Source organism: Condylura cristata, unplaced genomic scaffold (assembly GCF_000260355.1).
Source record: "Condylura cristata isolate star-nosed mole 26May11 unplaced genomic scaffold, ConCri1.0 scaffold00025, whole genome shotgun sequence".
In the NCBI taxonomy this organism is placed as follows: Eukaryota; Metazoa; Chordata; class Mammalia; order Eulipotyphla; family Talpidae; genus Condylura; species Condylura cristata.
Window position 1 is genome coordinate 11,686,729 of NW_004567126.1, and position 12,747 is coordinate 11,699,475.

The window sequence follows — 12,747 nt, forward strand, 5'->3', positions numbered from 1 at the left end:
CTTACTGACTGCCCCAGTCTCACTGGTTAATTCTGATGTAGTCTGCAGGTCTCATTCTTTAGAATGAGAGGAGCTTTTAAGGATTACCTCTCTTCCCTCCCTTCCTCTCTTATTTCTCTCCCTCTTTTCCTCTCTCCTCTCCTGTCCACCCCCCTTTCCCTAGCCTCTCCTTCTTTCTTCCTTCCAGAAAGCATGTCCTGTTGCAAATGAAATAAAGTACAAGAAGTAAATCAGGCTCTGAATAAAGACACAGCCTTTGCTTGCAGCCCCAGTTCATCTCCTTATAAGCCAAAAGCTTGGAAGTCAGGGCTGGGGTCTTTCATCCCCTTCATTTGAGAGGAAATGGAGGTTCAGAACAGGAAGTGATCCCCCCTAAGAAAGCCAAGATGCTCTGACCTCCAATCTATTGTGTTTGTGACCATGATGAATTTTCTCTCTTATGGACATTTGTAACATGAGGTAAATAGGTTCAAACAAAATGTGTCTTGGACTATAGAACGTGGTTGGACTAAATATGACATCAGTTCTCATGGCAAAGTCCAAAAAATGAAAACAGTCATACAAATAGAAATGAAAAGGGTCATACAAATAGAAGAGAAAGAAGCAGATGAGAACACAGAAGTTTAAAGTAGATTCATTATGCTATCTAGTTCCTCCACTATATTTTCTGTCGATCATCTGATGATATTTCCTGATTATTAACAGGAAATACAAAGGTGTGATCTTGGCTAAGATGACACTCAGGTTCTCTGGATCACTATCTCCTCCATAAGTCAGGGTGCTTTGGAACCAAATGGTTTCCAAGCCTCTTCCCTTAGAAGAACTTGCATTTTTCTGAAATATTATGCTGTGCTGACTAACTGGTACTGAAAATTTTTACCTTCTGTTTGAATTTGGCATGTATGGGTCAAAGAAAAAACAGTGGAGAAGCCAGAGACAAGAAAAGAGAATGTGTGAAGCACTCCTATTCGTTCTTCAAAACCCCATTCAAAAGTCCCCTGCTCTGTGGAAGTTTTCTTCTGCTTTGCACAGGATTTTTTTTTTTTAACTGACTGTTTGCTAATAATTATTTGTCCACATTCTATTCTGGTATCTTGAATTATATACCTGTATAAATGCCTAGAATCTGACACAATAGCTGGAACAATAAATGTTCACAATGTCTCATAAACAAAGGTGCTGAGAAATGCTATTTTAATGTTTGCTAAAAGCTTATTTGCTAAGAGACTACTTTCTTTCTCTCTCAACCAAGCCAAGCCAAATCAAACCAGCGATACCAAATTCTAAATGACCACTTCAAAAATGAACCAGCATTGCTAAAATGTGTTAGAAAAAAAAAATTCCTTAAGATGTGACATGGCAGGAATCCTTGAAATTTTCATTTCGTGATCTTCCACAGACAAATCCCCCATAGTCAGCTTTGAAAGTGAGCCTTCTAAGACTAACACACTTTCTTTAATAGAGTAACTGTTTCAAGCCCAATCTTTATGGTACAAGAAGGCATTTTAAAACCTTGTAATATTTTTTTTTGTAATGAGTGGCACCCGTGGGATAAGCATTGGCATCTTGAGCATTAGAAAAAGCTGCAAGATGTGCAGAAGTGCCCCACTTAACAGCCTGGATTTCATGTGCCACACCGGGCGCTAAGGAACTTTCTAAGTGCATGCGGCAGCAGACTCACCTTCTTTGACACTCAGCCGTGAGGACTGGTCTGTGTGGGAGGTTGTATTATAGGCCAATAGTGAACCTGAAAGGCAAAGCAAAGGCGGGTTATAACCAGAACATTCCTGAAAGCAAGAGCAGGAGATGTCCAGAGAAGGGGCGGGAAGGGGAAGAGATGGGGAGCAGGGGAGAAGGACAGACAGCTACTGGAGAGAAAGAAAAAGTTAACATAATCCATTTGGGGGAGGTGTCATCCTTCCGGGAATTAGGGTCTCAGTAAGTTAGGACAGAGCGTTTGTGGGTGGGACTTGTTTGTGGTTCTGCAGCTCTCTGTAGCTGTGTCACATCGTGGCAGTGACACGATTCAGGACATGGTCCTGATTCATTCAGGACCATGAATCAGAAAGCCAGGATCTGTCCTGGTTCGCTTACTAACTCCCCCGTGACTGTGGGCAAGTGACTTTATGTGTCTAGACCTTGATTTCTTCATCAGAAAAATGAAGGGTTTGGACTGCAACGGGGGTTGGCAAACGACTTCTGTAAAGACCAGATAGTAAATACTTTCGGCTTTGTGGGCTAAAGACAGTCTCTTGCACATTCTTCTTTGTTTTTGTTTTGTTCTGTCCACAGGCCAGCGCTGGCCTGTACCTTGTAGTTTGCCACGCCCAGGAGCAGACAGTGCAATCCCCTTGGACTGTGACGGCCTGGATTTGGGGTAGCTCCTTCTTGGGTACTCATTATTGGTGAATGGGAACTGGGAAGGAGGGCGGCATGGGGAGTACCCTGAGTATTAATTCTTTTCTCCCTTGGCACGCGTCTAAATGAGTACAGCTAAACACCAGGGGTCACATGATGAATTTCCTGCCGCCTTAGCACGATGTCCACAATCGCTCAAACTTTGATTACGGCACTCGTGTAGGCATTTTTTTTTAATTTAAAGATTTATTTATTTATTTATTTATGCATACAGAAGAACTGGGGGTACAGGCTAGAGGTGCAGGAGCAGTGAGAGGATTCAGCAGAGACAGAGTGGGGAGAAGAACAGGCAGATGGATGAAGTACACTGCTGAGGGGAGCAGCAGGTGAGACAGTAGAGGTCTGCTCACCCTGTGGGTCCCCTCCAGAGCCAGGGATCGAACTCACACTGAAGTGGCTGCCACTAGCTTGCAGTGCTGCATCCTAACTTGTTGTGCCACCAGCCAGGGCCCGTCTAGCATTTTAAAGTGTTGACACTGTTTGTGGTCTTCGCACGTAAAAAACCTTCTCCTTTCCTTCCTCACCCTGGACTGCTTCCTTTGACTCAAGCAAATTTGAAAGTTTCATTCTGTCAATGCGGGCATTTTGTTATTCCCCTTGAGCGTCTCCTGGGGACATGAGCCCTTGCTCTGAAGACCAGGCCAGGACTCTGCTTTTACGAACGACAATATCAGCCTGACATGGGCGTTGGAGGCTAGGCAAGTCTTTTTAAATAATCCTTTCCTCTGCTCCCTGTGGCCGAGTGGGGTGACTTGGGTGCCAGGGCTTGGAACACAGAGTGGGCTGTCAGATGCTCCTATTTTTAGTCTCCAGTCATGGAAGGCATGCAGGAGTGGAGCTGCCGCCTCGCCCAGCTGTGGGCGTCTGGTGCTGCCTCCAGGGAAGTGTGTGCCCTACCAGCTAGACCATACGAGAGAATTTTATAAGAATCATCCAACTGCCTACAACCTATGACTTCTGGCTTTGATGCCTGTTACTTTTGGCTTTGAAATAGGTCCAGACCCCATAGCAGGGGTGTTCGCTGTATTGAGGCTGTTCTGTGGTTATATGTGGAGATGGGGACAAATGTTACAGTCACATGCAGGTCACATACAAGAACCAGCTGTATTTGATTAGCCCATCTCCAAAGTGTCAGTGACAAAGTGAGGCCAAGACAACCTTCTTTTAGTGTAAGTTGTTATGCAAATAAGAATTTGAAATTGCAATGGCCTTTTACTCCGTATTATATGATATCCATCAATATAACTTCTCTCATCTCTGCAAGCCATAGGTCCTCCGATATAAAATGGGCTAACAATGGTCATAGATAGATATATAGATATATAGATATAGATATAGATATATATGCAAGAATTTATCTGGGATCCCTTTGCTCTAAAAAAGCATGAAGTGACTGAAAGTGGGAATGGCCCTGGCTCATAATGGATGTTGGCCCAAACTATGTGTTCAATAAATGCTAGCCATTATCATGACTAATTTTAGATCCCTTCTCCCACAGACATCACAATTACATACAATAAACCCTTTTTCAGAAGCTTGCTAGGCATTTGTCTTGTCCTCCGGAATGAGAGTTATGAATGCGTTCTGCTGCAATAAGAAATAATCCTCCATGGCTGGAAGGAGGTTAAGAAATGGAACCCAACGTTCCAAGGGAGTAGAAAAAAATCTGAGCAGGAAGATCAAGAATGTCTGCCTCTTAGTCCCCGACATTCTCTCCCTCAGGCAGAAAGCTCATGACTGGAGCAAATAAAGAAAAATGCCGGTCTCTGAGGAGCAAACTGCCTGAGTCATTAGGGCAGATTTAGCTGGAGCACGAAGCTTAGATAAACCACATTTATTAAATTTCCCCCTTGGTGAAAGTTCTTCTTTGGGCACACGTGAATTCCACAGGAAACTCCCAGAAAGCCAAGAGAAAGGGTCGTTTGACCTCAGCAAAGCTTGCATGAAATACATATTTCATGGTAACCTAGGAAAAGGATTTTGCCCTGAAGACTGTTCTTGGTTCAAGTTTCACTCCCAGAAGGATGTGGAGGGGCTGGTTGGGGCATCTGGATGCTCGCTCAAGGGATCAGCATTCCCTTCACTTCAGTTCTTACTTAGCCAGTGCCTCAGGTGGCAAAGGATGGCACAACGCGCTGGTCAGGGAACTTGTTCTGAATTGAGAAGGTTCTCCCAGAACCTGGTCTCCCACTCAGTGGTTTTGGTTTCTTTCTCCTCCACGAGGCTCTTCTGGATGCACTAGCGCTACTGCCAAGTTGCTAGTCCCTCCTGACACCCTCATAGTAAAGAGTGTGCGTAGGGAGGGGAGAAGCCAGCGCTCTTGCAAGGTTTACTGTGTGCTGGATGCTTCTGCCCTAGTCTCTCCCTTAATCCTTGGTGAACCTTGCAATTCCATGAAGGTGGAAGCTTATCCCCTTCCATTCAGAGAAGTCAAGTAATTTGCTCAGGGATGCACAGCCAGAAAGCACAGAGGCAAGAAACAGGTAAAAATCGCCTTGGTGTTGGAAGTCAACATAGTGGTCACCTTGGGGGAGAAAGGGCTGATGGCAGAGAGAGACCATGAGGGGCCTCCCGCTCTCCCCCTTAATGTGGGGGTGCTACTACCAGTGAGTGGATTCGGTCTGTGATCATTGCTTGAGTGAGTTATTTATAATGTTTGCAAGCTCTGTATGCCATACTTCAGTTAAAATACTTGTGTAGTTGCTTTTTTTACATAGTTATGCATATATGCAAGCATATATATATATATAAATAAATATATATAGGCATATGTGCCTATTATATATAGCATATATATATAAATGTGCATACATATATATGTATATATACACATACATATATATACATATATATACATATATACATATATATACATATACATATATATACATATACATACATACATATATATATATATATACACACACACACACACACGCACACGAAAGAATTTATCTTGGATCCCTTTTGCTCTAAAAAAGCATGAAGTGGGCCCTCCCTGGTGGTGCAGCGGGTTAAAGCACAGCACTAAGAAGCTAAAGCCACTTAGCGTGAGTTCGATTCCTGCCTGCCCCGGAGGTGACCACATGGCATGGCAGACCTCTCCTGGCCCGCCTGCTGCTCCCCTCAGCAGTGTACTTCGTTAATCTGCCTGTTCTGCTCCCTACTCTGTCTCTGGTGAAGCCTCTCGCCGCCCTGAGCCTCTGGCCTGTACCCTAGTTCTGTATGCATGAATAAATAAATCTAAAAAAAAAAAAAAAAAAGCATGAAGTGACTGGTGCTGAGAGTGGAATGGCCTTCCCAAAATGAAAGCATAAGGAAAAAGGAATTTTCCATGTTTGAGTCCATCCGGCACTGGACACAGCATTAGGGATCCAAAAAAGATGGAAACGAGCACAGCACAGCGAAGCTTTGCAGCTGTGGGCTGAGCCCTCACAATAGGGCTTTCTTCAGCTCTCCAGGCCCCCAGCCTAACCTGCTCATCTGGGACACCTGGAGCAAGTGGGACTAAGGTCAAGGCCAGAGCCTTTGTCTCAGCCTCACAGAGGGTTCACCAGCATCCTCTTGCAGTTGGCCTATTGAGACTGGGTCTTTTTCCTCGCTGCCTTCAATGGCTCAGGCTGAAGTGTGGGTGGGAGAGGAAGGGGGAGGCAGGAGGGAAGGAAGGTTTTGTCTCTAGACAACAGGCCGGCTGACTACTGAGTCCAGGCAAGGCTGGTCTTTGTTTGGCGGGATCCTGTTCCCCTGTACGGCTCAGACTTGGGCCTGGAAGGGATAATCCTTCACCAGCTTGACTGCCTGGGCCCATCACCTTTGCCCGGCCATCTGAGGCTGCCAGTAGGAAGGCCACAACACACAAAATGTGTTTTCCATTAGGTTTAAATTAAAAATAGGACTCAAGATAGATACCTTTCCCGTGGTCTCCCTGTCATACAACCTATTTTCTTCTCTCGCACTGCCACTATTTTAAAAGGCAGTTTCTTAGTATTTTTCCACAGGTCAGACTCAAATATGCAGACAGAACACAAACTTTTAGAAAATGCAAAAAGATTCTTTTTCTTTCTTCTGCTTCTGACCACCCCTGCCCAGAACCTCAGGGCTCCTGGAAACCCCAAACTCCCCCCAGTGGCTCTGGGTCTGAACTGCCAGCAGGGCACAGCTCTCCCTCTGAGGCAAGGTCCAAACTTGCCTTGTGAGCCCAATCTCATTTCCTGCAGCCCCGTTTGTGAAAATATGGCCTCTGCCAAACTGGGTGTGCCTGAGAGAGATACCACTAGGGCAGAGGACAGTCATGTCCAAAGTGGGGAGTAGGTGGTAGAAAGGGTGCAAGGGGAGGGGCACTGGGGGAAGAAAGGAGGACAGGGTTAGCGGGGTGACAGGTCTGGCTTAATCTGTCATGTTCAGGAAGCCACAGGAAAGTTTCCAGAAAGCATTTATCTCTTGGTACAAATAAACTAGAAAATGCTGTGGGGAATGTGGCTGGTCCTTCACGGGGGAAGCCCTAGGGGACTGAGCAAACTCCCAAGCAGAGGAGAGCAGCATGGCACAGGTGAGCTCATGACCTCCATTGTGTGACTTAGGCCTGAGGCTTTGATCCAGGCTGCTCATCATTACTTCTCACCAGTGATCCAATGTCCAAGGCCCACCTGGGTCCTGTGACTTTGGTTTTAAAATGGGAATTATTAATAGATGTCCTCATGGTGTCTGAAAGGGAGCATCTAGTCATGTCAAGGGAACGACGTGTGTGGACATGTACGCCTGTGCTCTGGTGTCCCCCAGAGACCCCAGAGTGGTCTCCAATACCATGGGCTTCCTCACCAGGCCCAGGCCTCACCCTTCTCCCGGACTTTCAAGTGGGGTGGATGTCACAGAGGGATGGGGGGTGGGCCACAGCTGCTCTGTCAGGGACAGTGAAGTGCTGCCAGCTAGGCCCGGTAAACCCTAGCAAGCCAGGATATTGGACAGGAATGGGGGGCCTCTCTGGAAAACACAGTTATTACTATTTAATGTATAAGTCTAGCTCCCTTCTCAGACAACCAGAATAAGCATTCAGGCACCTTTAGTGAAACTACAAATTTGATTCTAGATTCTGATCTTACAAGGTTGCTCTTTTTTCTCCTGAAGACCAGAAAGATCAAATGCTTTGGAGAATTCCAACTGTTTGGATTCTTCGAAACTTTAGCTAAGTGACATCGTCCCATTTCTTCCATTCTCAATCCTTCTTTAACTTTCCCAGTCCCACAATTCGCCCTCCATATGTGCTGAGTATCTTGGTTGTTTCCCTTCCACCCCTTGCCAAAAATGGAAATGTTTAAGCCCCACTCCCCTTCTCAACAAAAGGACAGATGACAAAGCCCAAGGAATCACACCTCTTCCCCGTACCTCCGTCCAGCCGCCCCAGCCTCTCTCCACAAAGCACTAGCTTCCCTGCCTCAGCAAAAAACATCCGCTAGACGTTCAAGTCTGGAAAAACAATAAGTGTCTGAAGGCGTGCTGGTCAGCACTGGGGACTTCCTGGCAATCCAGAGACAGACATGTGAGCTCCTGCAGGCATTTCAGCAGGCCAGGCACCACCCAATGTCCAAGGGCTCCAGAGCCTAACACTCCAATTAGGAAGAAGCATGAAGCACATTCCCCCCCCCCACCCCACCCCCCCATAATAGATCATTTTAAGAAGAGGTCAAAGGCCTTTATAGACCATTACAATACCATGCTGAAGGAAGTTGTTCTGAACCTCAGTGCAACTATCTTCATTTTTTTCTTTACAGGTAAACATGGATTTTATAGCAAGGCTCAGACTACTTCATAGTGCTGTGCTTTAACCCGTTTTGCCACCAGGGAGGGCCCAAGAGACAACTTCCTTAAGGTCTATAAATGTTCTCCAAAAGAAAGAATGAAAGAAAAAGCAGCCCATATTTCTTTTTGCCCAAAGACCAGACTCTTGAGCTCCATTCCTTTACAGCCAGCTTGCCCTTAGCCTGCGCTCACTTCATGACCACCTTATCAGATTCCTGAGCCTTCTGAAGAGGCTCTGGTCTTGCTTGCATCTCTATGTCTTGGTTTTGCTATGACAGGAACTTCTAAGAGACACTGGAGCTCTTTATAGCCCTACTGGGCGTCAAGGTCTGGAATTATATGGCAGAATAGACTTTCCCCACCTTGTCAGAATATGCTAGAACAGTTCTCCAATGGGGCATCTGCCATGGATCCCAAAATACTTAGGCTTTTTCAGGAGTCTCAGCATGCTGTCCATGCTTTTGCCCATCTCTTCTCCCACAGAGGGAAAGTGACCCCATGATTCTTGGCCCCCCTGCATATGAAGCCCAAAGAAGCAGAAAGGCTGAATCACCCAGTGTCTGGGGTTTTGCTGATCTCCTTCTTGTGCCAATGTCTGCATGCCCACTCTTATCCCTACATCATTGCAGAACTCTGTGAAAAGATCCTTTCTTAAAAAATTCTATAAGCATTAAGGCTAAGAAATACAGAGTTAGAAAATGCTCATTCTTTAGAGTTCAGAGAACTGGGTGGAAAATTGCCTCCTTTTTTGAAATTGTTGTTTCATGGGCTGACCTCATGTTGCAGCAAGACTCAGACATGAGGTAATCGCTCTGGTGTTAACATATATGCCTCATCCACACTCCCACTGGTTACCAGACGCCTTCGAGAGGTGACCAGAGAGCCCGGAGGCATCGGTGGAAACTTCCGCAGGCATTTTTTTAATTTTAATTTTTACAGAGTGTGTGTTGTCCCTAGCCCACACAGGGCACTGTGGCAGAATGAGGTGGAAGATTACAGAGACAGCCAGCTGACCTACTGAGCAACAGGTAGCAAATGAAGCACTAATACCCATGGTTCAGGAGGCCAGGAAAAGCAGCCCATGGGCACTGCTATCCAAGGATCTTGGCTTTGCAGGGTCTTTAAAATCATCCAATGTGGGGCCTCCCGTGTGGCACTGGAGTTAAAGCGAGCTCTATCAAGCTATCGCCAATCACTGAGGCCAGAGTTTGATGCCTGGCCAGGGAGGTGACCCACATGGTGCAGCAGACCTCTCCTGTCTCACCTGCTGCTCCCCTCAGCAGTGTATTTCAGAATACCCACCTGCTCTGCTCCCCACTCTGCCTCTGGTAACTCCTCTCACCCCTTGCATCTCTGGCCTACACCAGGTTCTTGTATGAATAAATAAATAAAAAGATCATAAATGCACTCCTTCAGAAGCTGAAGTTCTGCAAATGTCCCTCCCAGCAAACTCTGGCCCCTGATAGCAACAGAAGCTGCAAGACCAGGGCTGACAGAAAGTGCCACATGGTCCAAGCCCCTTGTCTTTCCATATTGTCAATTCCCTGATCCTGGTACTACTTTTAGTGACATATGACATTCTGCAATACTTAGGGTCACTGATCTACCCACCTGGCCTGGATTTCTGATGAAGAGTTAAGGCCAAGGTCACTAGCAGGCCTTAAAAAGAATTCTGTTCTTGGCCCTCCCTGATGGCGCAGCAGGGTAAAGCCCAGCACTAAGAAGCTAAAGCCACTTCTGCATGAGTTCGATCCCCGCCTGCCCCGGAGGTGACCCACATGGTGCGGCAGACCTCTCCTGACCCTTCCGCTGCTCCCCTCAGCAGTGTACTTTGTCAGTCAGCCTGTTCTGCTCCCACTCTGTCTCTGGTAAATCCTCTCACTGCCCCTGCACCTCTGGCCTGTACCCCAGTTCTTCATGCATAAATAAATAAGTCTTAAAAAAAAAAAACAAAAGAATTCTGTTCTCATCTCTGTGTATATATCATGCCAAATTGATGGGAGCCCAGTGCTAGAGAACCCTCCCACTGGGTAAATCCTCTGGTCAACCTCACACTTTCTTTCATAAATTCTTAAGCTCTCCTTTTCCAAAGTTCTTTTCCAGGAGCGGTGGATGGAGGTGCTGGTTATTCAGTAGTAGAATTTTTGCCTCAGACTGTTTCAGGAGGAAGCTTCTACTAGATCCTAACACCCACATAGCATCTGCTACTGTCCCTGATTTACAAGGAAGTAAATGTTAGTTGGAACGGGGGTGAGGGGGGTTAGAAAGTACAGAGATTGGCCCCAAAATCTACTTAATGTGTAGATTTTCAAAAATTAAGTCCTAAATCCATGAAACCAAAAATTAAGACCTAAACCCATTAAGTTTCTATAGGAGTTTTCAATCTGGAAAATTCCCACCAAGGCATCCATCTATATATAATTACAGGCCAAAGTCATTTCTGGAGAGGGATTCTCAAGGGAAGGGTGACTTCTTGGGCACAACACCTGCTGTCTCTCCATCCTTTTATTTCTCTTGACTCTACAGGACAGGGTCGCTTCCTCACTGGGTCTGTGGGAGCCCATGACCTTGGCAACTTTACAGACCCAAATGCAGCTCCTGCAGCACAAGCCCAGCCCCAGGGAATCAATTTCCTTTCTCGGATTGATCCTTGGGAAGCCAGTCTTCCTTCACGACAGAGCAGCGGGCCTGGCAGCTTGCTCCTGGCCTGGGAGGTAGGCTGCATCCCATGGGGGTTTTCTGCCCAGGAACTAACAAGGCACTTACTTTCCCTGAGGTAACTGAGGTGTGATAACAGCACTTCTGTGTTGTAGAGGGAGGTGCCTCGGAGGAAGTCCTCCTTGGTCATTTTACACAGTTCCTTGCCATCCATGTTCTGGAAAAAGGAGGTGTCGATATCCATCAAGCCGTACTCCTTTATTGCCCACTCCAGCCACTGCCGCACGTGCTCCTGTGTCCACAGCGTGGGGTCTGAGGGGAGAGGAAGCTGTTAGTGAGGGCTGTAGGCAGCTGGTTACCTCCCTTACAAGCAACCTGGGCAGCCTCTCTCTCCATCTCTGCCACTATCTCCTGCCCATTCTCCCTCTTCCCCCTTTCTCACTTCTCTCTGTCTCTCCCCTCCCCCATCTCACCTTCAGGATCTCTCCCACCCTCTCTTGCTCTCCCTGTCTCTCCATCTTTTCCTCTCTCCCTCCTCACCTCTTTCCCACCTTTCTCTCTCCTCTCCCCTTTTCTTTCTCTTTCTCTCCTCATTCCTCCTTTTCTTCCCTGCCTTCTTTTTCCTCTTCCCCATCTCTGTCTTTCACCCTCCCTCCCTTTCTCCTCCCTCTTTTCCTCCCTTCCTGACCCACCACCCTCCTCAGTGGGAAAGTGGGTGCCCTCTGACATGGTCCTCTCAGAACTCCCATCTGGCGCCATGGCATCTGGCCTGCCTGAACCACTCAGAACTCGGCACGTTTTCACGGAGGTGCTGTCAGGATGCTCTTTCAAGTTTTGGGGGGAGCAGTTGACCAACCTTTGCCTAAGAGATGGTATAACCAGCATGAAGATAAATATAGTTCCATAGTCCCAGGGACTACTGTCTCTGGAAACGGAAGCTGTCTGTATCTCAAGAACATGAACGATTTGAGGGAGAAGCTGATCTCTTGAGGGCGTGGAGGAATGCACTCGTACACTTTTACTGTAGTTGTGTCTGTGTGTTTGGAAGGCCCAGTGCTGTTGCTCTTGAACATAAATCCAACCTGGGATCTCCTTTTTGGGGACCTGCTTTGAATGTCTCCCAGACCAACCCCAGGATATTTTCATAATATTTAAATCTCCAAAGATGAGACATGGTATTAAAGAGAAAGTCTTTCAGACCTTGAGCGAACATGAATAATGTAAGGACTGAGATCATCCCCACTTAGTCCCCTACAGCTTCTCAGTTTGTGTGCAAGTGGGGTGAGTGTGCATACTTTAGGTGTTGGTGATGAATTCCAGAAACTTCTACAGTAGGCCTCTATATCTTATCGGTGAACACAATCTGGAAACCATCTCTTTCTTTGGCAACCAATTATTATCACAGCCAATAATCACCTTAAATATGCTCATCATAGAAGAAAATTGCAGGGATCTTGGCCCCATGGAAGGCTTATTCTCATGAAACACTTAGGAAAGTACAGAATTAAGCCTCAGTTCTATGGTGGTAGCTCAAGGAATCCTAGGACAAAGGAATAGTATGAACTTGGAAAGGTATGGAAGGCTTCCTGGAGGAGGGGAGGGAATTTGAGGTTATATGTCTGTTGTTAGCCCCCAACTTCCACTGGACCTGTTTTATTAGCATTTGTATTTGGCAGGAATATCTGTGCTTGCTCACCCTCTCATTCTCAGTCTGCGAAGGCTCTTATCAAAATGGGAACCAGCTTTGGATAATTAGGAGTGTCTGTGGGGAAAGAAGAAGCTCTGTTGTTTTCCTCCCTCTCTGTGGCTGAGCTGCCAAAGACTGTTCCCCATCCTCACTGCACAGCCTGAGTGCTCACTTCACCTTGATTTTTA

The 12,747-nt window shown here is 46.5% G+C and overlaps 1 protein-coding gene across 4 annotated transcripts in view; it reads right to left on the minus strand.

The window, feature by feature from the left end:
- Positions 1 to 12,747, minus strand: part of FLI1 (Fli-1 proto-oncogene, ETS transcription factor) — a 122,834-nt gene that overhangs the window by 27,242 nt on the left and 82,845 nt on the right. For all 4 annotated transcript variants that reach the window (XM_004689103.2, XM_012729962.1, XM_012729960.1 and 1 more), the window contains exons 4-5: positions 10,981 to 11,184; positions 1,682 to 1,747 (exon numbers count right to left, since the gene is read on the minus strand). In XM_004689103.2, coding sequence (XP_004689160.1) covers positions 1,682 to 1,747; positions 10,981 to 11,184 — 270 coding nt within the window. The remainder of the gene's footprint in view (positions 1 to 1,681; positions 1,748 to 10,980; positions 11,185 to 12,747) is intronic.